Consider the following 27,724-nt stretch of genomic DNA (forward strand, 5'->3'; position numbering starts at 1 on the left):
AAGCAGATGGGCGCCTCTCCTGTGTGCCCTGGCCGGGAATCGAACCCGGGACTTCCGCATGCCAGGCCGACGCTCTACCACCGAGCCAACCGACGAGGGCCAGAGTAATGGGGTTTTTACTCTTATTTTATTTCTCAAGAGTCATTATTGATAACAAAAAGAAATTATAAAAAGTAAGAGAAAAGAATTTTCAAGGAAATAATTACAGCCTCTAACTGGGAAGCATCCTCGCTGAGGACTGTGAAATCAGGATTTGGTGAAGGAGAAAGCTGAGAACTGACTTGCTTTCTCAGAACTAGAGATTTAAATATGTCAGTCATGAAAGGCTTATCCAACAATCTTTTGATTAGATTGTCACGATCTTCATCTGCAGTGGCTTCAGAAGAATAGAGAATGTCCCTGTAGTGCTCAGGTTAATAACTCAAAACTGCAGAGGAGATGGTGTTGAAGGAGAAACCAGGCAAGATACACCAGAGGAGACTGCTGGAGGTAAAGCATGGTGAAGGAAGGTGTCTCAGATAGCTCGGGCTGCCACTACAAAAGACCATAGGCTTAAACAACAGACATTTATTTTCTCATAGTTATGGAGGCTGAAAGTTCAAGATCAGCATGCCAGTAGGGTTGGTTTCTAGTGAGACCTCTCTTCTTGGCTTGTAGATGGCCACAATCTTGCTGTGTATCTATGTGACCACTTCTTTGTGCATGTGATACGGAGTGAGAAGAAGAGAGAGAGGGTATACTCTCTAGTGTCTTTTTTTTTTAGATTTTATTTATTTTTATAGAGAGAGAAGAGAGAGAGAGAAGGGGGAGGAGCAGGAAGCATCAACTCCCATATGCACCTTGACCAGGCAAGCCCAGGGTTCCAAACCAGCGACCTCAGCATTCCAGGCCGACACTTTATCCACTGCACCACCACAGGTCAGGTTCTAGTGTCTCTTAAAAGGACACTAATCCTATCATATCAGGGCCCTAGTCTTATGATCTCAATTAAGCTTAATTACCCTCCTTATATGCCCTATCTCCAAATATAGTCACATTGAGCGCTTAGGGCAGGGGTCGGAAACCTTTTTGGCTGAGAGAGCCATGAACACCACATATTTTAAAATGTAATTCCATGAGAGCCATACAATATGTTTAACACTAAATACAAAGTAAATGTGTGCATTTTATGTAAGACCAGCACTTTTAAAGTACAGTAAGTCTCTGAATTCTTTTTAATAATGTTGTTATGCTGTTGCTAACCAATGATGAATAAAGTACTTCTCACCATTAATGCGACTTCTGGTGCTGCATGGTTTTGCTGATGGCTTTGTAGTCTGGTTGATACGTGGTGAGGTTAAACTTCATGCAGGCGTTGAGAATTCCATCCATTAAACATGATCATAAGTTGGTCTTAACGTTCTTTAGATGTGAGAAAGACTGCTCACATGCATACGTAGAGCCAAACATTGTCAGTACAGCAATACTCATACACTACAGTGTGTGGTATGTGACGGGAAGCGCATTCCAAGTTTTGACAATCAGCTGGTCCGCAGGTTGAAGTTTTTTCATTTCTCCCCACTTGTGTTTGCTCGCCAACTCTGCTTGCTGTCATGCAAGTCTTTCCAAATCTTCATTCAGTGACTTGAACTTATTCATCCACATGTCTGAGGCCTGCAAGTCAGCATCTTGTAACTCAAAATCTCTGACGGAGACACTGGGGATGTAACTCAGGTTGGTGCTGTCCACTGCACACTCGTGTGGATGGGTGATGAACTTAAAAAGACGAGTGCACTCACGAAATTCTCCAAAGCGTGCTTTGAATGACTGCAGGAGATTAGATGTGAAGCCCGCTAGCTGCTAGAGATCAAGATGTTGAGCAGGGTCACTTGCTGTGCATGCATCTTTAAACTCTCCCAGTTTTTCAAAGTGCAGTAAATGACCTGTTTCAATGTCCGCGATGAAGACTTCCAGCTTGTTTTCAAGTGCAAACACCAATGCCTTGCATTTTCACATTGAGCTGGTTCAGATGTTCAGTCATGTCCACAAGATAGTAGAACTTCAGGAGCTACTCAGTGTTAACTAACTCAGGATGCTCGATATTTTCATTTCAAGAAAAGTCCAGATTTCGCTCAGACAAGCTGTGAAATGGCTGAGCACCTTCCCTCTTGACAACCACCACACATTGCTATGCAGAAGCAGACCAGGATAATTATTCCCAACTTCATCCATCAGTGTTTTAAACTGGCAGTCATTTAAAGCTCGGGCAACAATTAAGTTGACCACCTGAATGACCGGCAACATCACCTCACCAAGCTGCTCGCCACACATCTGAGCACAAAGTGCCTTCTGATGTAGGATGCAGTGAAAACTTAGGATGGGTCTCTTTTCATGTTCACAAAGAAGCACTACAAATCCTCTGTTTTTCCCCACCATGCACGGAGCCCATCAGTACACACCGAAATAAGTTTACCCACCAGTAGATTTTTTTCTTTAGCGAACTCAGTGAAAGACTTGAATAAATCCTCCCCTTTTGTCTCTTTCATAGGCAAAACAGCAAGACTTTCCTCATGTAGTGTGTCACCGACGGCATACCTTGCAGTCACGCTGAATTGGGATGAATGACTTATGTCTGTTGACTCATCCAAAGTGAGAGAACAGAATGGTGCTGCATTTATGTCCTTCACTTGTGTTGCCTCAATTTGATTTGCGAACAGTTCTTGCCGACAGAGGCATGTCTTTTATTCATTTGATTATCTTGTCTTTATCCGAAAAGTCATCAAAAAGTTCATTGGCAACATCAAGCATGAATGTTTTGGCATACTCCCCATCTGTGAATGGCTTTCCATTTCTCACCATTGCTAAAGCAACAGCAAAACTAGCCAAATTCCAGTCACCTTGTTGGGTTCAAACACGGAGTTGCTGCTGACTAGCTTGCACTCTGAGCAGTAGCTCTTGACATGCTTTCTTCCTGCTGTCCCCCACTGGATATTTTGATGCAAATGTAGTATGGCATGTGTCGAAGTGCCGCTTTATCTTTGACCATTTCATTGATGCAATTTTATCATTGCATATTAGACACACTGCAGAACCTGCTCTCTCCACAATGGCGAATTTCTCTGTCCATTCCTGCTGAAAAATACGATACTTCTCATCTTTTTTTCTTTTAGCCATCTTCTTCGTCAAAAGGGTTTCTGCAATTAGCTAGCTGACTACTTGATTAAAAGGAGGGAAGTTTACTTCCTGACCTCAGAACGACCCGTGTACGTTAGGCATTATCCAATAAAAATTTGGTATTGTGCTGGAGGACAGCTGTGATTGGCTCCAGCCACCCGCAACCATGAACATGAGTGGTAAGAAATGAATGGATTGTAATACATGAGAATGTTTTATATTTTTAACATTATTTTTTTTATTAAAGATTTGTCTGCGAACCTAATGCAGCCATCAAAAGAGCCACATCTGGCTCGCGAGCCATAGGTTCTCGACCCCTGGCTCAGGGCTTCAACATGTAAATTTGGGGGAGGGGACACAATTCAGTCTGAACTAGGTGGGAAGAAGGCAGCCAAAGCAGAGAGAATGAGACTGAAGGGGAATTCTAGGAGCCCCTTGCAGAGGAACTTAATAAGAGGGTATTCAATACAACTAACCTAAAATGAAAGTTACAGATTGCCTCAGCTTCCTTACCCTTCTACACTATGTTTCAGCAAATAAAAAGCTTCAGTAAAGAAGAGTAATCAGAAAAAACCAAAAAGGGGACTCTGCAGGTCATAGGTCAGGTTCTCTAGAAACAGAGCCTGACACAGGGATTCTTGTAAGAGTGATTTCATTGAGGGAGTGCTTTCAGAAAGCTGGATAGGGCAAGGTAGAAGGTTAGAGATACAGCTTCAGCTTGGAGTCTAGTCTCGGCTTGACCCCCTTGGAAGTTCTGGAGCATGAGTGGCACCAGAGAGATATACTCCCTCACCTTGAGACCAGGTACCAAGCCTTTGTACTACCCCAATCCGTCAATCATTGGCCATGGGTCACCCTCAGTGGAACATAACCTTTCAGGCATTTCTGGATAATGTACCTTCCATCATTTATGGCAATACTCAGGAGAGGGGCATCTGTGAACCATTAGGATCCGACACTCATGGCAGGTGGGTACATTGATGTGGTAAAGGGATCTGGGCAGAGCACCAATAGCATCCATTATGGCAGTGGTTCTTTTTTTTTTATTTTTTTTTATTTTTAAGATTTTATTTATTCATTATAGAGGAGAGAGAGAGAGAGAGAGAGAGAGAGAGAGAGAGAAGGGGGAGGAGCAGGAAGCATCAACTCCCATATGTGCCTTGACCAAGCAAGCCCAGGGTTTTGAACCGGCAACCTCAGTGTTTCCAGGTTGACGCTTTATCCACTGCACCACCACAGGTCAGGCTGGCAGTGGTTCTTAAAGTGTGTTCCTTGGAATAGCAGCATCAGACACATCCAATTTACTGTTAAAAATGTAAATTCTGCCTGATCTGTGGTGGCACAGTGGATAAAGCGTCGACCTGGAAATGCTGAGGTCGCCGGTTCGAAACCCTGGGCTTGCCTGGTCAAGGCACATATGGGAGTTGATGCTTCTAGCTCCTCCCCCACTTCTCTCTCTCTGTCTCTCCTCTCTCTCTCTCTGTCTCTCCCCCGCCTCTCTAAAATGAATATAAAAACAAAGTAAACTCCCTAGCCCAAGCCCAGATCTACTGAATCAGAAAATCTGAGAGTGGGACCCATGAGTGTGTTTTAACAAGCCCTCCATGTGATTTTTTTTTTATACAAGCCAAAGTTTCAGATCCACTATACTATAGGGAACTATGACAGAAAACTAAAACAAAAGGAGGGGGGGAGAAAAAAATTAGGCAGATACAGAACATTTATTGCAAGAGAAATTACACCAAAAAGCAAGAATTGAGGGTCATAGTTATCTCTCAAAAAGACCAAAAAAAAAAACCTCAAAGGAGAGATACAAGAATTTTAAGAAAAATTGACACGGAGGAATGAAAAGTGAGCTAAGAAAAGAAATGGAAGAAAAAAAGAACTATTGCAGAGGTGAAAGCACATAGGAAGCAAAGGGAAGATGGTGGTTCTCGTAGCAGTCTGTTCAGTTAGGAAAACTGAAATTGATCTAGATAAAAAGTTAAAGCAGAAAGGGAAATAATGCAAGGACATTTCTTTTAATTTTAAAGAAATAATGTGCCTGACCTGCGGTGGTGCAGTGGATAAAAGCGTCGACCTGGAACACTGAGGTCGCTGGTTCAAAACCCTGGGCTTCCCTGGTCAAAGCACATTTGGGAGTTGATGCTTCTGCTCCTCCCTCCCTTCTCTGTCTGTCTGTCTGTCTGTCTCTGTCTCCTCTCTCTAAAATGAATAAATAAAATCTTTAAAAAAATAAAATAAAGAAATAATGCAAGGAATTTATTATGAAGTATTGAAGAGGCTGGGAAAACAAACAGGAGGTAGGGAGGTAATGCAGAGCTGGACTCCATGGACCACACTCACTGTGGACTCACTGCTGCCTCTGAACAGAAGCAATTTCATCGCCATGGCCAGTGGCAGCAAAGCTGCTACAGTGTGCAGTCACCTGTAAATCGCTACGGTCAGAAATGGAAAAAAATGGCTTCTCTCTTCCACCCACCTTCTAATTTCCCCCCAGTGCTTCACACTGGTGGAACCTCACCAGAGAGCAGCTGACAAGGGAGTCCAGGAAATGCAGATTCAGGCTTCTGGCTGCCTCGAATCCAGGGGAGAGTATGGAAGCTGGAAATGGGAGAGAACTAACAGACTACGTCTAGCACAATAATAAACCCAATTGAAGGAGAGTCAGGTTCAGAGGAGAAAGCTTGAGAAAAATCACAAAATAATTTTTTTGAAAAATTTTAAAAGAATTAAAAAATAGTTATAGAGAATAGTTGTGGAAGGAGAAAAGGGATATAACATATCCATAATTATGTTTCTCTGTAAGAAAATGTGACAAAAATGCAACAGAAAAAATATTCATGGCAACAGAGAAAATGTCCCTGAAATAAAAAAAAATAACCTAAATCTTAGAAAGGAAAGAAGATACTAGTATTGCCTTAATTGTTTGGGCTACTGTTACAACAACAACAAAACATAGACTGGGTGACTTATAGACAACAGAAAATTATTTATTATCCTTCTGGAAGCTGGAAGTCTAAGTCACCAAGTATGGGGGAGGGCCCTCTTTGGGCTGCAGACTACGGTATCCTCACATGGCTGAAAGGAGCAGGCTAGTGAGATCTCTAGAGCCACTTTTATAAGAGCACTAATCCTACTGATGAGGACTCTGCCCTCACGACCGAATCACCTCCCAAAGGCCCCACTTCCTGATGCTATCACATTGAGTTTTAGGTTTTAGTGTATGAATTTGGGGGTGGAGGGTTGGGAACACAAGCATTCAGACCATAGTAATAGTCTAGGAAATGTTGACATAGAATAATCAACGCTGGAATATGTCTTGGTAAAGTTTGTGAACTTCAAATATAAAGAAAGACTTTGATGGGTTTCCAGGCAGAATAAAAGCAATTCAAGTGCCAGGAGAAATAAATTAGGCTGGTCTCAGAATTCTTCTCTCATTACTGATAGACAACAGTGGAACAGTGTCCACAAATCTCCAAGGTCAAGAGATTGAAACAAGAATCTGATACCCAGCCAGGTATCCTTCAGGCTTAAAGACTATAGATGGATATTTGCAAGCATGTAAGACTTCAGGGAATACAGAATTTATGTACCCTTCTTGAAAAAACTTTTTGAAACTTTTTAGGTGTTCTAGAATTTTTCCTCAATCAAACACCTAACAGTACGGCTTAAAATACTTTACTATACCTTCTTAAATTAATGCCAACTTTACCAGAAATGAAACTCATAGTCTGTGGCCAGGAATGAAGTGAGAGCCCAACTCTTGGGAGTTGAACAAGTGTTAAAGTGGGTAGGCAGTTCAGGGGGCATATGCTAATTCCTGATTGTTGAAACTTTGGTTTCCTAAGCCTCCTGCTAGGCACATGAGGCAATATCTTTTGTCTTCCAGAATGGGGTATGAGCTCATTACCCCACAAAAAGCCAGGTACTTCAAAGGGCATCACCCTCAGAGAATAAGTCACCTGGGGTAAACCTGTTGAAAGCAGACAGGCATGTCATGATGAAGTATATATATCCTTCAAATCAGTTGATGTTCTGACTGCAAATTGTACTCAGATCTGGACAGGATTTATTAACAAGCTTTATTCACTAACCAGTACTTTACAGAGTTAGCCAAGCAGAACAAGTTCGTTCTTGCTAACCAGACCCAGAGAGGTCACCTTCAAAGAGAAAAGCCCTTCTCCATTATGAATTAGAGTTAAGCTCAAAACTCTTGCAGTCTTCTATACATGTTCTTTTTTCCACTTTGGCCATGTAGTTTTCTCTATTTAAATGCTCCTCCCCTTCCCATGTTCTCCAGGTTCTCATACCAAGTTGTGGAAGTACTGGGCATCCCAAAGGCCACCACTTCCATAAAGCTTTCCCAGATCCACCTGATTCAGAGAAATTGCTCTGTGCTCCCTGAGCATTTAGTCTTCACCTCAGCTCTAACCCAACATATTCTACCTTGAGTTACGGTCATCACAGTGTACATCTGGTCTCCCACGAGGTTTAGCTTCTGGAGGACTATAGCTAGACCTAGTCCATCATTACATCACTCAGCACCCAGAAAAGATTCAGTGCTCCATTAATGTCTAATGCATTACATTGAAGAGAATTGAATTGGAATACTTGGGGTCTATTATATTCTGAAAACTTCTCAGTCCCAGCTATTATTATTATTTGTTGAAAACTGGGAGGTTTCTGTGCATTTGTAGACATGAATTGGAGAACCACCTGAAAAGTGATTCAGAAGAGTGTAATCTTTTTCTGATTTAATTTTTTTATTGGAGTGACACTGTTTAATAAAATTATATAGGTTTCAGGTACACAGTTCTATAAAACATCATTTGTATATTGTATTGTGTGTTCACCACCCCCAAATAAAAAAATTTTTTTTGAAAAAGAGGACTTAGGAAGGACAGTGCTCAGATGTACTTCGTTTCCACCATTTCCCCAGCTCTTCAGCTCTCACTGTGCCTTCCCAAACGCATGCCAGAAATGAAAGGTTGCTTTGGCAGGATGAAGTTTTTTTGTTTTTTTTTTTACTGAGACACAGAGAGAGTCAGAGAGAGAGATAGATAGGGACAAACAGACAGAAACGAAGAGAGATGAGAAGCATCAATCATCAGTTTTTTGTTGCGACACCTTAGTTGTTCATTGATTGCTCTCTCATATGTGCCTTGACTGTGGGCCCTCAGCAGACCAAGTAACCCCTTGCTCAAGCCAGTGACCCTGGGTCCAAACTGGTGAGCTTTTGTTCAAACCAGATGAGCCTGCGCTCAAGCTGGCGACTTCGGGGTCTTGAACCTGGGTCCTCCACATCTCAGTCCGACACTCTATCCACTGCGCCACCACCTGGTCAAGCAGGATGAAGAATTTTTATTGTATCCTACTGTCCTGTCTTTTTTCCATTCTTCACCTCTTTAAAAGGGAGCCCATCCCTGGCTGAATAACTCGGTTGGATAGAGCATCCTTCTGATACACAAAGGTTGTGGGTTTGATTCCCAGTCAGGGCACATGCAGGAACAGATCAGTGTCTCTCTTTCTCTCTCACTTCCTCTCTCTCTAAAATCAGTAAATAAAATTTAAAAATTCTTTAGCCTGACCTGTGATGGCAGAATGGATAAAGTGTCAACCTGGAATGCTGAGGTCACCAGTTCAAAACTCTAGGCTTGCATGGTCAAGGTGCATACAAGAAGCAACTATGCATTGATGTTCTGCTCCTCTTCCCTGCTTTTTTTCTCTCTCTCTCTCTCCTCTCTCTAAAATCAATAAATAAAAATTTAAAAATAATTATTATTATTTAAAAAATAAAGAGGAGTCCAAAATAAAACAAAGCATAACAAAAACAAACAAACAAAAAAAAAGAAACCCCCAAAAGGATAAATTTTTTAAAAAGATAAAAAAAAGTGAGTCCAATGAGGCAATTGTGGAACAGCAATGACTATAATAATAATAGCCAACACTTCCATGGCATTTTCTTCAAGTCAGGCACAGTTCTGAGTGCTTTGCTCATTAACTCTCTCTGGGTAGACACTATATTGATAGCCCATTATTGGTCAAGATACCAAGACAGTTTAGCCAAAGACACAGCTAGCTTGGAGTATAGCCCAAAATCTGGCCTTGAAGTTGGAGATGGGGTTTGAATCTTGGCTTGTTGCTTACTAATTCTGAGACCCTCCACAAGTTACTTAATGCTGAGCCTTGATTTCCTCATTTATAAAATAGAGATAATAATCTCCACTCTGTGATATATAGAGATTAATGAGATAACATCTGAAAACGCCTATGTCTGGTAGATGACTAAAGAGAGCTGTATTAAAAAGAGTAAAATAGCTCATTAATAATATTAACATTGTAGCAACTAAGGCAGAGCCAAGTAGAATGTGTTTTCTTTCATGTTAGAGAAATGTCTCCCAAGTTCATTCTTTTATGTCATGTTATGAGGGTGGTTTGATTCCAATGTGGAAAAATGCTCCAGTGGGAGTTCACAAGACAGAACCACATTTGACAGGTAACACACAGAGACTGAGTGTTCTTCCCATCAAATGAGGCCCTTCCAGCATATGGTATTTTTGCTGATCAGATTACTGTACATTGGGGTATAATAAAAGATAGAACAGGCCAACACAAATTGGAAAAGAAAATGCAAAGATCACTCTGAAGCCATTCCATATGGGCTGATATATTTTAATCATTCTGTAGTAGCTGCATCTTAACATATTTTGTTTTCAAATCAAGTCACAGCTGTGTGTACTTTAGACTGTGACCATCATAAGCAAATATGAAAAGAAGCAGAGCTAAAACAGATGAACATCAATGGTTATCCATTCGTCTGATGTAGCTTAACGCAATGACCATTAGGAGACTTGCAAAAAAAATCTGAGAAATATAATTTCAAATATGAGCTTCTGCATAACTGAATGACAGCTTTGCTGATTCCTGTTGTCTAGTTTGGTCAAGGTTATAATGTTTTTGGGATTCCAGGTCCTCCCCTTCTCCCACAAATGACTCTGTTGGTACGATAGTGGAATATTCCAGAGTACAGAGAGCCAAATTTTTATGAACTGTATTCCAAGATTGCAAAGTGAATACCCTCCTCTTCTGTGGTAGAATTGGAGATTCATCACCATGGAAACTCACCCTGCAGCACCACCACCGTTGAATGGTTTCAGTCTTTTGGCAGCGAAACGATTACCATCTTTCCTGTCTCATGTCAACTCCTCCTTTTCCAATTCCTCATCTCTCTAAACACCTGGAGTTCTCCCATGCTTGGTTCTAAAAACCAGGTTAGTGTCCTTACTATCAATTCCATAAATGATAAATTTGGTAATATGCATTTACCTAATGTAAGGTGTGTCATAGATAACCACTTGGTCTGAGAGTGACTGGAGAGAGAGACCACATTTCAGAAGTCCACCCACGGAGCGTGACTGCTGTCACACTCACGCAGAGAAAGTGGTCTACACAGTGGAGGCAATGTGAGTTTATACATTCTTTAACACTCAGCTCACTGGCTACTTCATTTTCTGATTGTAATAATTGTTTGCTTAAATCAGAAAAATCTGAACTAGTAATTCCACTGAGGACGCCGGTCCAGAGGTAAAAGCTGGAGGGCCAAGCCGTGAGCAGCCCTCCTCTTGGTCACTTGGAACTGGGGGATCTGTTCAGATTAACGGTGGAGCTTTTCCAGAACAGCACGAACTTCCTCTGGATGATAGTTCCAAGGGCCTGATTTACCCTGCAAGAGAAATAAATCAGCGTTCCCAGATTTCTGACTTGCAGGAGATGTGGAGTAGGGATATCCATGTGGGAGTTATCAAAATGGTGTAGATGCAACCACGAGGTGTGCGAGATTACTCAGGGACAGTGTGGAATGGCACCAAGAGTTAACAGGAAGACAGGACAGAAGTAGGAGAAAAACCACAGGGAGGTAAACTTTCCTTCCAGACTGGCCTTACTTTTTCATCCTTCACATCAAGTTCTATTTATTCCATACCAGAACCACCTCTGCCTCTCTAATCTCATTGCCTAGTTCAGCCCCATGCCTCTCCTACTTGGGCAGCTGTTTCACCTCCTGACTGTGCCCTGCTCTCTCCAGTCCATTCTTCACCCAATAGCCAGTGATCTTTCTAAAGTAAAGATCTGCTCATGCCTCTCCCCTGCTCAAAACTCCTCAATGGCTCTCCTTTGCTCTAAAATGAAGGCCAAACTCCTTGGTTCAGAATGAGACTTCTGTAATCCAAATGCTCTCAGTTCTCCATTCACATCCTCCCCTAACATGCCTCCGCCTTTGTCTACCCTCTTCCCAATATTTGCAATGATTTTCACTCACCATGCTTATATGACTGGCTCCTTAACCCTTAGCCAAGCAATTGTCACCTCCTTTGAAGAACCTACCCTTCCACAGGAATTAGAAAACTAAATTCTGATAGCTAAATCTGTTCTGATGCCTCCACACCCTTTTATTTATATTTCATCTATGTCATTTTTCTGTTAATAGCAGTGGAACTGAAGCGTCATGACAGGGATTGTTTGGCCAACAAAGTTGGAAATATTTATTATCTGGCCTTATAGAACAGGTTTGCTGCTGACCCCAGCTCTGGAGTTTCATAGCACTTGGGATACCATAACACTCTACTGGGGTCTTCCTTATTCCCCAGACTGGGAGCACCTTCAAGTAAGCTGTGGACCATTTTGAATTTATTTTTGTGTTTCCAGTGTTTGCACAGGGCCTACCCATGGCAGGGACACAGTGCCCAACTTTCTCAATTATGCCCTTAGTATCATGTCTCAGGGGAAGGGAAAGGGAAAAGGACCTGAGTCCTCGTTCTGTGACACTTGGCACCCTGGGGATTCGCCTACAAGTTGTTTCTTGTTTCATTTGCTTACATAGGGCTAGCTTGCCCCATAGGCAGAGGAGTGTCCCCATGGTTGGGCTTCATGTGCTCTCCCTTCAGCAGCTATCACACTTAGTTTCTGCCTCTCAGAGGAGGCCAACAGTGCTCAGGGGGTCAGAGGCTGTGTGTACGTCCCTCACCCTGGGCAGGCTGGCAGCATTGAGAGGAACACAGTCCTTCTAGAAATGAAGCCTAGACTTAATTCCTGACCTGGATTCATGCTCTAGCATTTCCAGCTCTGAACTTCAGGGTTTGTTTTCGTCTGGCCTCCGTCAGCCCCTCCAGGTTCAGGCCTACCTTAGAGATTAGCTGCTTCAGACCCTCCCACTCTTGATTTATCCCATCCAGAGGACTCAGAATTAAAACTAGCCTTGTGCAACCTGAGCAGGTATTGGTGCGGTGAGTAGAGCATCGGCCTGGGATGCTAAGGACCCAGGTTCAAAACCCTGAGGTCACTGGCTTGAAGCCCAAGGTTGCTAGCTTGAGCAAGAGGACACTGGCTCAGCTGGAGCCCCCTGGTCAAGGTACATATGAGAAAGTAGTCAATGAACAACTAAGGTACTGCAACTATCTCTTTCCCTCCCTGTCTTATCGGTCTGTTTCTCTTAAAAAAAAAAAATCAATCTGCCTGACCAGGCGGTGGTGCAGTGGATAGAGCGTTGGACTGGGATGCGGAAGGACCCAGGTTCGAGACCCCGAGGTCGCCAGCTTGAGCGTGGGCTCATCTGGTGTGAGCAAAAAACTCACTAGCTTGGACCCAAGGTCGCTGACTCAAGCAAGGGGTTACTCGGTCAGCTGAAGGCCCACAGTCAAGGCACATATGAGAAAACAATCCATGAACAACTAAGGTGTTGCAACGAAAAACTGATGATTGATGCTTCTCATCTCTTTCTGTTCCTGTCTGTCCCTATCTATCCCTCTCTCTGACTCTCACTCTGTCTCTGAAATAAATAAAATATATTTTTTAAAAAATCAATCTTGTGCATTTTGACCTTGGGCAAGTCATCAACTCCCCTCTCTGAGCATTGTTTATAAAATGAAAACAATATTCTCTATCTCTCAGCTTCATACTAAACCAAGGATGGGCCAGTCTTCTGGGTTCAGAAGGCTGCCAGGAAGCTCCAGCTCCAGTCTAGGTACTTTCCTATGCATTCTTTCTTTCTTTTTTAATTTTGAGATAAGGGGAAACTACCAGAGTCCACCTGGTACCCCATCTAGGGACAATGCTTGAGTACTAAGCTATTTTTAGTGCCCGAGGCTGATATGCTTGGACCAATTGAGCCATCCTTGGCACTTAGAACCATGCTTGACTCAGTTAAGCCACTGGCTGTGGGAGGGGAAAAGGGAAAGAAGGGGAACAGGGTGGGAGAGAAGCAGATGGGTGCTTCTCCTCTATGCCCTGACCAGAAATCGAATCTGGGATGTCCATATGCCAGGTCAACACTCTATTCATTGAGCCACCAGCCAGGGCCACCTGAGCCTTATTTCATCCCGTCTCCATTTTGCAGAAGGAGAAACTGAAGCTCTAGGAAAAGAAAGGACTTGCCCATGGTCACATGGCTGGTAAATGGCTGGGCAACAATTTGAATTCAGGTCTGCCTGATACAAAGCCCTCACTTTGCCCTTCGCCTTTCCTAGGCCTTGCCCCTGGGGTAGGGGTGGGGTTGGGGCTGGGGATGGTTACCACCTTGTAGAGGATCCTGCCCTCCTGGAGCACGTAAAGCTTCTCGGGCAGTGCTGCATAGAGCTGGCTGCTCTGGTTCTTCATTGTGTCCACCACCACCGGGCACTGGGGGCTCCTGTCCAGCAGCAGGCGAGCTGCCTGGAGGCGGTCCTGGAGGTTCCGGTGATTCCGGATGATCACGTTGTTCTTAAAAGCCCAGCCATCTACAAGAGAAAGGTCAAGCAGTGAACCCCACAGGCATGGCACACACTTCCTGCAGACTACCCCTCATCTTTAACTGGGGGTCTCAGAGAGAGGAGCCCTTGGTCATGATTTGGCCCAGTTTCCTGTGAAGGGTAAATGTGTAAGGTCTCATAGGGAGTTAGTGGTTGACCCAGAACTGAAGCCCAAGCTCCTGATGTACAGACCTTGACTGTTCACTGTGAGACACTCCAACAGACAAATGCTTCTCAAACTTTGATGTGTGAGTGAATCACTCAGGGACCTGGTTAAAGGAAAATTCTGGTTCAGTCTGTCAAGGGTGGCACTGAGTCTAGCTAGCTTCTAGGCTGCCCAGGCTGCGGGTGACTGGGCCACCCTTCGAGAGGCAAGGTTCTAGAACAGTATTTCTCTAAGTAAAAGCTGCCCAGACCAGCAGCATCAGCATCGCCTGGGTGTTTGTTAGAATTGCAAATTCTCAGGCCCCACCCCAGACTGACCAAGATTGGGGCCAAACAATCTTTTTTGTTTTGTTTTGTTTTGTTTTTGTGGCAGAGACAGAGAGAGTCAGAGAGAGGGACAGATAGGGACAGACAGACAGGAAGGGAGAGAGATGAGAAACATCAGTTCTTCATTGCAGCTCCTTAGTTTTGTTTTTTGTTTTTTTCTTTTTCTTCGAGACAGAGAGAGAGTCAGAGAGAAGGATAGATAGGGACAGACAGACAGGAATGGTGAGAGATGAAAAGCATCAATCATTAGTTTTTCATTGCGTGTTGCGACACCTTAGTTGTTCATTGATTGCTTTCTCATATGTGCCTTGATCGTGAGCCTTCAGCAAACCGAGTAACCCCTTGCTTGAGCCAGTGACCTTGGGTCCAAGCTGATGAGCTTTGCTCAAACCAGATGAGCCCAGACTCAAGCTGGCGACCTCGGGGTCTTGAACCTGGGTCCTCTGCACCCCAGTCCAACGTTCTATCCACTGCGCCACTGCCTGGTCAGGGGTTAGTTTTTCATTCATTGATTTCTCATATATGCCTTGACTGGGGGCTACAGCAGACCGAATGACTCCTTACTTGAGCCAGTGACCTTGGGTCCAAGCTGGTGAGACTTGCTCAAACCAGATGAGCCTGCGCTCAAGCTGGTGACCTCGGGGTCTTGAACCTGGGTCTTCCGCATCCCAGTTCGATGCTCTATCCACTGCATGATCATCTGACCAGGCTAAAGCTGCTTAACTTTAAGTGGAAGGGGATTTTCAATGGCCTCCTTTGCCAAGGTGCCTTCTGCCTACTTACTGACACTCATTAACTAATGGGTCCATAGGTTGAAAAAATAACTAGAAATTGCTAAATCCCCTCTACTTGCCCCATTTCTGGGGAGCCTGGAACCCAGACAATGTAGTCATAGGTTCCTTTGGAAGCCTCACAGCCTGCGTTTACAGTGACAGTTGCCTCTCAGGGAACTATAATTTAAGCCCATCAGCAGTATTTGCTTTACCTTCTCAATGCTTCAAAGTCCTCTATTGCTTGTACTGCATGCCCTTCTCCCAAGAAAAACCAGTATATAAAGTATTTATTACCTGCCCCGAGACACCAGCACTCTGTAGATGACAATGACACCAGCTTATCTTTGTGTCACATTCAGGCTGTCAGTCCTGCCCACTGTTAGCTCAGTGGAGCTTCACAGCAGCTGACACCAGAAGATCTGGGTGAGGAGACTGGTATCAGGACCAGAAACAACGTTGGTGACGATTTGACCACTCTTGTCGCAGTTTGCAGCTTATTTCTTAGAGATTAAAGCTGGGTCCTCTTTGCTCCAAGTGTGGTCCCTGAACCAGCCATCTCAAGATCACGTGGGGAGCTGGTGACACATGCCAAATATCAGATCTCTTCGACGCCCTACTGAGCCAGAACCTGCATCTTAGGAAGATCCCCAGGCGATTTAAGTGCAAACATTAAGGTTTGAGAAGTGCTGGCCCGAGACAGTTAAGTCAGCTTGGTTGAGCTTTGGCTGTCAGCTGTGATGACATCAAAGCCATCTCCTCCCAGCCACGGAGACCACAGACACCTGTAGGTGCCCCCGTTCTCTTTCTTTAACTGATGGCTGCTGCTCTCCCGAAGGGGTATTTGACAGTGAGATATTTATACATTGTGCTTGCATTTGCTCTTCTGTTACCTACACTGTTCAAATTTTATTATGGAAAGTTTTAAATATACATAAAAGCTGAGAGAACAGTACAGTAAAACCTCTACGTCCCCCTTCCTCTATACTAATATTTTAAGTTGCCCCAAAGTCTTAATGAGGACAGGAGCTGCCAGTCAAATGAACACGGTATTAAGTTGAAAGCAGTTCTCAAACCTTTGGGTGCATATAAATCAAGATGTGAGGGACCTGGGGTAGGGCCCTGGAATTTACATTTTCAAAAAGCAACCCAGGTGTCACTGACACCAGCTATCCTGGGACCACCCTGGAGAAAGGGCTGGTGGACCAACTTTGCTGATAATTAATTAATAGCAACCTCTACAATTACAACATGTGGATAAGCCAGCAAGGCCTATCCTGGCCTAGAACACTCATTCCCCCAACTTTTACTGAGCTCTAAACCTGTGGCATGGACTCTGCCTGGTGCCGGCTGACAAAAGACGAATCTTGTGGGGAGATGGGTAAGAAAATGACCCTCATTCCACCCAAACCTTTTTTGCCTTCTTCAGTCTTTGGGTTTGAGAGTTGGGCCAAATTCATGGGTTTGATCCCATTAAAACCAGGAAGATGCAAGTGTATCTGACCATTTTGTAAAGTTGGTGGGGCTTAGGTCAAGCTGTAGAAGTTTCAGGGAGGGATATGTCTGCCCATTGCAAGGATGGGCTTCCCACAGATGGAGCTGTCCAGCAAAGAAACAAGATTTCCCATGAAGTAATAGATGGGTGAACACCTAGTAGGAGCTGAAGAAAGGATTCCTGCCCCAGGTAAGAACTGGTCTGGGGAAGTGATTTTCAAAGTGCGGTCCCCAGACCAATAGCTTCAGCATCACTTGGAACTTGCTAGAAATGCAAATTCTCAGGCCCCACCTTAGATCTGACTCAAACTCTGGGGTGGGGTCCAGCAGTCTGTTTTTTTTTTTATTGTTATTTTTTATTTTTATTTTTTGTATTTTTCTGAAGCTAGAAACAGGGAGAGACAGTCAGACAGACTCCCGCATGCGCCCGACGGGGATCCACCCGGGACGCCCACCAAGGGGTGACGCTCTGTCCACCAGGGGGCGATGCTCTGTCCCTCCTGGGCGTCACCCTGCCGCGACCAGAGCCACTCTAGCGCCCCGGGGCAGAGGCCAAGGAGCCATCCCCAGCGCCCGGGCCATCTTTGCTCCAATGGAGCCTCGGCTGCGGGAGGGGAAGAGAGAGACAGAGAGGAAGGAGAGGAGGAGGGGTAGAGAAGCAGGTGGGTGCCTCTCCTGTGTGCCCTGGCCGGGAATCAAACCCAGGACTCCAGCACACCAGGCTGACGCACTACCACTGAGCCAACCGGCCAGGGCTCCAGCAGTCTGTTTTAACAAGCCTCCCAGGTGCACCTGATGGTCACCAAAGCTTGGGAACCACTGACGGAGATAAACCATGATGTCCCTTTGAACTCAGAGGGTCTTTGGATGGATGCCACAAGTAGCTAAACAGCAGTCATTTCACTTGTGACATTTCAGGTCTAACTTTCTTATGGTTATGCTCAGATAGCTCCTCTCCCTTGATTTCCCTATTTATCCATTCAGAATGTTAGCTGCTCCCCAAGCCAGACCCTGTCACTACAGGTTTCGTGCTCGGTGTGCCTAGTTGAAAGCACGGACTGAAGTTAGCAAGTGGTGGGTAAACCGAGCAGGGACTGGGAGACAGTGGGTGAACAGCAACTCTCTCTCGCTTTTCCTATACTTCTCCCACTTCCAACCTTGGGGGAAGGGAGTAAAAAAAGAGAGGACAGCCCTGGCCGGATAGCTCGGTTGGTTAGAGCGTTGTCCCAAAGTGCAGAAGTTGCCTGTTCAATCCCCGGTCAGGGCACATACAGGAATAGATTGATGTTCCTGTCTCTTTCGCTCTCCCTTACTTTCTCTCTAAAATCAATAAAATAAACACTAAAAAAGCATTAAAAAAGAAAAGAAAAGAGAGGGCAGGAGGAGGTAGAGGCAGGGAACCTCTGTGTACCTGATGCATGTGCTTCTTCAATATAAATGATGAGAAAGTCTGCCATGGAACTAAAGTTTTCAATAAGTCTCTTGAATTGGTCAAATTTGAAAAGAAATGAAGGTCAGGTACAACTTCCAAAATTCAGCACCAGTGGCCTGTTGCCTGTAACAGAAATGGAACCATCATCAACCAGTAACCTACACACAGCATTTATTTAGCAAGCACCATCTTTGCTTCTGCATTCAATTCCATTATCTTTATTTTCCCCTCTAAGATGGATCAGAGGCACAGTGAGGACCTGAAGCTTAGAGAGCATAATCTAGCAGCAGCTGGAGCCAGTATACTCCTCTGTAAAATGAGAGGTTTTATCAGGCAGTCTTAGTAGACCACCTGCAGTTGTTGGGTGGGGATGAAAAGAATGATAAGATTCCTTTTCATGTAGTTTATAGGGCAATCACATATCCATTCTGTCATGTGATGTGATTAGTATTCTACAAGGTAGATAATTCTCTCCTCCCCCATTTTATAGACACACTGAGGCTAATAGGCTTGTTTTATGTCACACAACAGGTCAGTAGTGGAGCTAAAATTAACAGTCTAGCTCCTAGACTCTCAATTCAATGCTCTTTCTATTCAAAGCACCTCAGTTTCCCCCTCCACAAATGAACATAGTAATGATACTTACTTTATAGGATCGTTATGAGAATTAAAGGAGTTAATACAGAGAAGGGTTTAAATTGGTGCCTGGCCCATAGTAGGTGCTCAATAAATGTAAGCTGTTGTTATTAGCTATTATCTACTCCCTGAGCTGTGATGCGGGGGAGGGAGTGATAGGGACTTCACAAAGGGGAGTGAAGCATGGGAGCAGGCCAGTTACATAATTTGCTGGGTCCAGTGCACAGTGAAAATGCAGGGCCCCTTGTTCAAAAAGTGGGGGAAAGTGCCATTTAGTATTTTAAAATGTAAAGATTTTTCTTATACTCTGTGGTCTCTTTCTTGCCCTGGCATGGTACTTTTTGGTTGGTATTTAATATTGCACTCCCCTGGGCACAGGGATAATTACAGGGTGAAATGCAGACCCTCCCATTCACCCTGGATCTCCCAGATTCAGTGTGCAGTGTGTCTGTAGCCACTGGCTACCGGGTCTGCTCTCCCTCCAGCCACCAGACCAATGCACCATGCCCTAGCCAGGAGCACAGACATTGAGCCAGGTATTTCTCCTTCCACCTGCTTACTACCCCAACCCACAGGAGATGACAAACACTGTGCAGGGACATGCTAAGTACCTTGATGGGGGAGGGAGGTGGGCAAGGTATTCCTTCTGTCAAGTCACCCCCAGTCACTTGACAAATTGCACCATGACACTGTCAGCCCCAAATGGGTATGACTGCCTCCATGCCCTGCCGTGAGACACTGTGGGACACCCACATCCGACCCTGACCCTGACCTTTCCCACGCTCATGTCCAGGCCATACCTGGGGTCAGAAAGTGGCAGCAGTCACTGGGTGGAAACAGGAAGGAGGCTACATGGGATGGGGCCTTGGAGAACTTGTCTCAGGGGGAATAGGGAGGCCGTGGGGGGGGGGGGGGATCCTGCAGGAGCCAAGGCTCCAAGTACTCAGGGAAGATTCTATTGTTAAATCAGGTCACAAAATGCAAATTTAAAGATAAAACTATTAAGAATTTCAAGACAGTTATGGCAGAGCATGGGACCCTTCTGAATGAGGGACCCTGTGGGATTCACTGGTCCCACAAAGCACACCCTGAGTGGGAGCCTTCTGTAACTCTTCCAGCCTAGACTGGGGGAGACTCTAGGGAGCTGTTGGTACTCTGTGATTACTTACTGCCAGAGCCGACATTGCTGACGCTTACCATACATCCACCAGGGCACACTAGCCTGCACTCGACCTGGCCGGTGTGTATCCTTCAGCTACTCATTGTCCCTAGAGGGCAGGCCCTGTTCCGTGCTCCCCCTCACACACCCCCACTGAGCACACTCTCACGTCATCTACAGGCATCTATTCAGCACTTACAATGTGCAAGGCTGTCTGTGGCACACTGGGGATTCAGCAGGGAACAAGACCAGCAGGTCTCTGCCTGCATGAGATTTATGTCTGTTTAATGGGGGACAGACAAAAAATAAGAAAAGGCATAAATAAAGTAATTTCAAGTTGTGATAAGTTACAAAAGAGACTATAAAGGAGTGACCTACTTTAGACAGTGGGTCAAGGAAGGCCTCTTGTGAGATACCATTTAACTGGAGAAATGGAGACTAGGACGAGCCAGAGAGGACAAAGGGAGGAGAAGGGCATTCCAGACAGAGGGACTCCACGTATAGAGGCCTTGAGGAGGGACGGACAGAGCTCGGTGTGTTCAAGGACCTGCAAGGCCAATGTGACTGGAGCCAGGCCGGGGGTGCAATGAGAGTCGTGGCTGAAGAGGCAGTCTCTCTAACACTGTAAAGAATCTGAATTTTATTTTAGGTGTAATGGGACGTCATGGGGATATAAAGCAAGGAGGGTGGATATTTGTTACAATTTTGGCTGCCCAGCTCGTAACTCCTCTTCCTCCTTGGAATTCCCTATTTTGTGAACTAGTTATTGATAGGAGAGTGTGCCCAGCCTTGCTCTGTGGAAGACAGAGGACCCAGGTCTGTTTGCTGCCCCGGTAGCCAGGGCACAGTCAGTGACTCAGGTAGGGCTGATTGGACATTGCCCTCCCACATAGATCTTCGATTCTGGAGTCCTTCAGATGGTAGAATTTATCCATACTCCAGTTGCAGTGCCCATCGTGGATGGTGGAGTCCTACAGTATTGATGGCTCCCCATGACAACCACAGTGATGGCAGCATCCAGGCCTGACCACGGATGCTAAAAGATAGTCCAGGCCCAGTGCTCCAGCTCTGGTTGATTCTGGGGATCCTATAACACTTTTCTAATACATTCCTTTGTGTGTGTGTGTGTGTGTGTGTGTGTGTGTGTGTGTGTGTGTGACTAAGGAAACCAGAGTGAGTTTCTGTTGCTTGCAAGCAGTCCTCTGACTGCTAATACAATAAGACTGTACTACGAAAAAATGAGCAGATTTACACAGAAGATCATGCTGGCTGCTCTATGGTAAAAGGACTGAAGTGAGAATGGAAAATTGGAGAGAAGTTAGAGGGCCTGGGAGAAGTCCACATGAGAGATAGTGGAAGCATGGGCTAGTGTGTAGGCAGTAGAAAAGGGAAAGCTAGAACTGACAAGGACTTGCTGATAGACGGGGAGTAGAGGGTATCTGAACTTGCTTGTGGTTTAGTTGGTAAGTTATTCCCTCATCTATTTCTGCACAGGATTTGAAGCAGCTTAGGTATATGATGATATATATTAAATAGAAAAAATGCACGCCTCTCTGAGAGGCATAGAAGAGGAGGAAAATGTGGAACACAGATAAGCCAGAAGGTGCCTGCATTCACTGTAACTAGGCTAATATTTGACTCTGAGTTTCCTGGTGGCCAAGTAAAAGGGGAAACAATTGGTTATATATTCCTCATTTTTCAGTCCCTGAGGAGAAAGCAGGCCAGTTTCTCTGGAGATACACAGGGCTCCTTGTCCTTGGCTCACAGATTTTTCTCATGGCAAGGCTTAGAGGGTGTTGAGTGGGCCTCAGTCGCTGTTGGTTCATTGCGCAATAAGTCCTCACCCATGTAACATGGTCTTCCAGGCCTCAGCAGAACTCAGAGGCCAATCATAGCCACATGGCCGGACATTGCCCTCCAATGACCTTAGAGGGTTACCCTTCAGATAAGAATACATAACACTTAAGGTCAGAACCAGAGTTAAATATTAGCTGTCTAGAATTTGTTTTTATTGGGAAAAAAAAGATTCAACACCTATTGATTAGGACCTTAGAAGAGACATATCCATTTGTTTATTTATAATGTAGTTGGGTGCAGTGACCAGTATTGAGGGCAAAGTTTAAACTCAGTTCCCTGCTTTCCTGGTAGCAGAGAGAGGAAGGATGGGTACAGGGTGGGGGGTGCACCACAGGTTGTGGTGCAGAGAATACCGTTTCAGGAATATTGGGCAAGGGCTGTCAAATCTGACTCATCTGTATAAATGGGAAAATAGCTCTGTAGTAGTGCTAGACTCAAACCTACCATCCTGACCCCCAGACCAGTAAATTAACCAACTCCTAAGTACCTCGAAAATAAATAATCAGACTTGCCTTCTACCAGAATACACCAGTTATCAATGTTTTGCTGTCTGTATGTCCTAAGGCATGTGTGTGTTGTGTGTATGTGTGCATGTATGTGCAGAGGCTAGGGGGTGGCTGAGAATTTCTCTGAGCCTCTTGTTGTCTTACTCAATAAGAGAAAGTACACTGTCTGGGAGTCAGAAGGCAAACGTCTATATGTGGCTTTGTGACTCTGAGCAAGTAATTTACCTCTCTGGGCCTTTGTAGCTAAAAAATGAATTGCTTTAGGTTATCCATAAAGACTCTTCTAGATCTTCCAGTCTGTGGCTCTAAAATGAGTTCAGATTTATACCCAAAGCATGTAACAGAGCTTATTAGTGGCTTATAGGTTTCCAAAGCAGTTACAGGATGTCCTTTTAATAAGCAGACTTGATTGTGTTAACTCCTTGCTTGAAAATCTTTCTAGAACTCACCAGTACCCTCAGAATAAAGTCTACTCTTTGGTAAGACATATAAGCCCCCCCCCCAAGCTCTACTCCTGGATGGTGTCTCAAGCCTCATTCTTCACCCCTTCATGCCTACTACACTCCACTTCTGCCAAACTGACTAGTGCTTCTCCCCGCCTCAGACCTCTGCTGATCCTCCCTGCTGTTCTGTTCTGCTCCCACTGCCCCTTTCTCACCCACCCCAAGGCTTCACTGTCCCTAGACAATCATCTCACCATCCTCTTTTCCAGAAAGCCTTCCTCTGACTATCTCCCTACCCCACTCCACTTCTTCCAGGATCCTCTGCCTCCCTCTCTCACTATACCATCTCCCTCTCTGTGTTATGAGATCTACCAGGACAGAGACCAGTTGTGTTGATTTCTGTACTATCAGCACCTGTTATTTCACGAAAGCCAACCTTATTTCATAAATAGACTTTTCTTTTGTCTTTCAGTGTCCTTCTCTCTTTTCTTCAGTCTCAGGTACAACAGCAGAAAACAGGGATACGTGGAACAGTCTTTAAAATGTGAATAGGCCTGACCAGGCGGTGGCACAGTGGATAGAGCATCGGACTGGGGTGCAGAGGACCCAGGTTCGAGACCCCGAGGTCGCCAGCTTGAGTGTGGGCTTATCTGGTTTGAGCAAAACTCACCAGCTTGGACCCAAGGTCGCTGGCTTGAGCAAGGGGTTACTTGGTCTGCTGTAGCCCCACGGTCAAGCCACATACGAGAAAGCAATCAATGAACAACTAAAGTGCCACAATGAGAAACTGATGATTGATGTTTCTCATTTCTTGCCATTCCTCTCTGTCTGTCCCTCTCTCTGACTCTCTCTCTGTCTCTGTAAAAAAAAAAAAAAAAAAAAAAAAAAAAGTGAACAGGCCCACTGAAAGTGAACAATTAAAATAAGCAAGTAAATTCTGTGAATTGACCAAGAGGTGAGTTGGCTTTCATGGAATTGATCTTTAGATGATTGATATTCAGCACATTGGCCTGGTTCTACCACAGTGCTTGGCACATAGAACATGCACAATAAAATTAGTTGCTATTCTCATTGCTCTTATTATGAATGGTCACTTGGTAATGTTTTTTTGTTTGTTTGTTTGTTTGTTTTTCATTTTTCTGAAGCTGGAAACAGGGAGAGACAGACAGACTCCCGCATGCGCCCCACCGGGATCCACCCGGCACGCCCACCAGGGGCGACGCTCTGCCCACCAGGGGGCGATGCTCTGCCCATCCTGGGCGTCGCCATGTTGCGACCAGAGCCACTCTAGCGCCTGAGGCAGAGGCCACAGAGCCATCCCCAGCGCCCGGGCCATCTTTGCTCCAATGGAGCCTTGGCTGCGGGAGGGGACGAGAGAGACAGAGAGGAAAGCGTGGCGGAGGGGTGGAGAAGCAAATGGGCGCTTCTCCTATGTGCCCTGGCCGGGAATCGAACCTGGGTCCTCCTCACGCTAGGCCGACGCTCTACCGCTGAGCCAATCAGCCAGGGCATGTTTGTTGAATAAATAGAGGTCATTTGTGCATCCTGGTTTAGTCATCAGCAAAAAAAACTTGGCTTTCCTTTTGCTTGAAACACTTTCTCCTTTTCCGTTCCTAGGTACAAAATCTTATTCTACAAGGCCTAGTTCCAAAGCCACCTCTTCCTGGAAACCTTTCAAGTCCTGCAGGCAAAGTTCATATCTCTATAGCCTCCCCCCATTGCACAGAACTGTAAGAATTTGTTAATTACATTCCCCTGTTCTGTAGAATCATGAACTCCATGAGCGAAAGAACAAGCTCTTACCTAACTCCATGTCTCTGGCATCTAGCTGAAGGCCTGGCACATAGGAGGCCTGGCACATAGGAGGTGCTCATGAATGTTTGTTGAGGTGCAGTGGAAAAAAAAAAACCCAGGAAGAAATAGCCCTGATTCTGGGTCTGACTCAGTCAGTCACTGGCTGTTACCTTTGCTTCTCAGTGTTCTTAATTTCCTTTCTAAAATGAGAGGACTAGATTTAGGTCAACATTTCCCAAAGGATGCTCTTTGGAACTGCTATGATGATAGGCACTTCTTGTGGTGGAAAGTGGGGAGGAGTGTGTGTGTGTAAAATTCATCAATGTTGTTTTAAAGTTTTTTCAAGTTTTGTTTGTTTTTAAGCTCCAGGTCTTCTTATAGCCTCTTATATGTTCATGTGCGCTATGAATTTCCAAGAGGTACAATGTGCAAGGTTTCCCAAACTACATACTTTGACCTGGGCCTCTATGTAATAAAGCAGGGGTCCCTAAACTACAGCCCGCGGGCTGCATGCGGCCCCCTGAGGCCATTTATCCGGCCCCCACTGCACTTCCGGAAGGGGCACCTCTTTTATTGGTGGTCAGTGAGAGGAGCACATTGACCATCCCATTAGCCAAAAGCAGGCCCATAGTTCCCACTGAAATACTGGTCAGTTTGTTGATTTAAATTTACTTGTTCTTTATTTTAAATATTGTATTTGTTCCCATTTTGTTTTTTTACTTTAAAATAGGATATGTGCAGTGTGCATAGGGATTTGTTCATAGTTTTTTTTTATAGTCTGGCCCTCCAATGGTCTGAGGGACAGTGAACTGGCCCCCTGTGTAAAAAATTTGGGGACCCTTGTAATAAAGCCTATCTGTGGGATTCAGGTTAAAAGAACACTTAGGAAAGTGCTAGATTAGCCAACTGCCTCGGAGACCTTCTCTACTCTCTCTGCTGTGTGTAGGCCCTGAGACTTCAGAGATGAATCACATGCAGCCCTGTTGCAAGGCTTCCCATTGGGCAAGAAGAAGGCACTTGTGTTTAGGCAGCCTGAGGCTGGGTAGAAACCAGCAGGGTTCGAGGAGAGGTGCAGAGGAGAGCCATGAATCCAGAAGAGAGAGAATGTGTGCCCAGCTGTAAACATCTGAGTCAGCTTCACAGATGGGGAGAACCATGATGATGAGGAGGATTTGAACTATTGGCAATGAAGAACCAACAACTTCAGCAGAGACAGAGAAGGAAAAGCACGAGGGATGTACAAGGCTCAGCGGTTGTTTGAAGGTAGTGAGTGTGAGGGGGAGCTTGTAGGTAAAGTTGAGAAGAAAAGCTGGAGTTAGTCCAGGAAGAACCTTGAGCACAAATCACAATCCGGGGAGGACCTTGAGCATCACCCTGAATGCATAGGGGGGGCTGCTGAAGTCTGGTGAGCTGGGGTGTCGATGGGTCAGGGACGTGCTTGAGGAAGGGTAATCTGGCAGGCATTCACAAATTGGGTGGGAAGAAAGGGCACAAGAGGGAGGAGGAAGTCCTGGCAGGAAGAGCAGCTGTGAGGACAAAAGGAAAAAACTGATTGGAGAGGTCTTTCGGAACCCAAATAGATAGAGCTGGTTTGCCTGGAAGAGCCAGCACACATGAGAGATCTTTAACAAATATTTGCTGAGCAATTACCATGAGTCAGCAGCAGCCAAGGGGGCACAATAGTGGATCAAGGCCATGGTCTCCACCTGCACAGAGCTTGGAGGCTAGTGAGGGCAGACAGATAGTAATCAAATACCCACATGTAATTATCAATCAGAACAGGTGTAATAATAAAGAAAAGTTTAGGATGTTAAATGTACAAGAGGGTAACCTAGTACAGGGGTGTTGAAGTTAGCTTGTCGCAGGAAATGCTACTGAGCAGGTGTCTGAAGGGTAAACAGGAGCTGACCAGGCAGAGAGGGGGTGAAGTGCATCTTGGGCAGAGTGACTGTGTGATAAGAGTGGTGCTGGAGGAGCTGAAGGCCAGTATGGCTGGTTTGTGGTTTGAGTGCCTGCAAAGGTGCTGATATCACTCAGAACAGAATCTAGGAAAACTGGTTTCAGAAAGTAAGAAGAAGCCAAGAAGACAAAAAGGAGCAACTGGACTAGAAGAATAAGTCAGGACTTTCCAACACACCTCCCAGCCCCCTCAAGCATCCCCATTCCAAGCATTTCTCAAGCTATTATCAACCTCCTGACCTTGCATGAAGTCCCAAATGTTACACCTCTGTCCTGAGAGGCGGACCACAGGGCAGTTTGGGGCTAGACCCCCTTCCTCAGTCTTGTCCTCCAACCGCTGCCAACGGACTTTCAGGACGAACCAGAAATACTGGATGCTGAAGAGGGTTGGGAGCCAGTTGTCAAAGGAAAAGTGTGGGTTTTTCCGGTTCATGGCCACGATATGCTGCTTGACTCTCCTAGGAAACAGTTTCAGTTGTATTTTGCCCAAGGTTACATGCAGGGCCACCTGCAAGAGTACCCAGAGCTTCTTCAGCCACAGCCCTGGCTGGGGCAGCCCCATCTTGGCACAGCCAGAGCTGGCTCTGAGGCTGATGGACAGAGAAGCCGCAGCTGGGCCACTCTGGGCGGAGCTGAACAAAGGTGCAGGGTAGGAGTAGCCAACCCTGGGCAGGAGGAAGGTACCAGGACAGAAGGTGTTTGCCTTCCTGTCAGTGGAATGGAACATTCCAAACCAGGTGCTCGAAAATCTGTTTTAATTATTATCACTTCTGGCCCTGGCTGGTGGCTGAGTGGATAGAGTGTTGGCCTCGCATTTGGACATCTTGGATTTGCTTCCTGGTCAGGGCACACAGTAGAAGTGACCATCAGCTTCTCCCCATCCCTCTCTCCCTTCTTTCCCTCTTTCTCTTCTGCAGCTGCTCAATTGGTTCCAGAATGGCCCTGGGTGCTGAGCATAGCTTGGTTGGTCCAAGTGCATCAGCTTCGGGTGCTAAAAATAGCTCAGTAGTCAAGCATTGGCCTAAGATGGGGTTGCCCCAGGTGGAATCCATTCAGGGCACATGTAGAATTTTTTTTTTTTTTTATAAATTTAGCATTCTATCCTGTTAATCTGTTTTATGTTAATTTAATTATTTAATTATTTTATTTTTTTTACAGAGACAGAGATAGACAGGGACAGACAGGAACAGAGAGAGATGAGAAGCATCAATCATCAGTTTCTCGTTGCGCGTTGGGACTTCTTAG

The 27,724-nt window shown here is 45.2% G+C and overlaps 1 protein-coding gene across 1 annotated transcript; it reads right to left on the reverse strand.

Moving 5' to 3' along the window:
- Positions 1 to 9,807: 9,807 nt before the first annotated feature.
- Positions 9,808 to 27,092, reverse strand: DIO1 (iodothyronine deiodinase 1). Its single transcript, XM_066269137.1, has 4 exons — positions 26,720 to 27,092; positions 18,105 to 18,248; positions 13,726 to 13,925; positions 9,808 to 10,879 (listed from the first exon to the last, which is right to left on the reverse strand). Exons 1-4 carry the CDS (start codon positions 27,039 to 27,041, stop codon positions 10,811 to 10,813), a joined length of 735 nt encoding a protein of 244 aa, XP_066125234.1. The 5' UTR covers positions 27,042 to 27,092; the 3' UTR covers positions 9,808 to 10,810.
- Between the last annotated feature and the right edge of the window lie 632 nt (positions 27,093 to 27,724).

The sequence above is a fragment of the Saccopteryx bilineata genome, chromosome 3, assembly GCF_036850765.1.
Source record: "Saccopteryx bilineata isolate mSacBil1 chromosome 3, mSacBil1_pri_phased_curated, whole genome shotgun sequence".
Classification (NCBI taxonomy): domain Eukaryota; kingdom Metazoa; phylum Chordata; class Mammalia; order Chiroptera; family Emballonuridae; genus Saccopteryx; species Saccopteryx bilineata.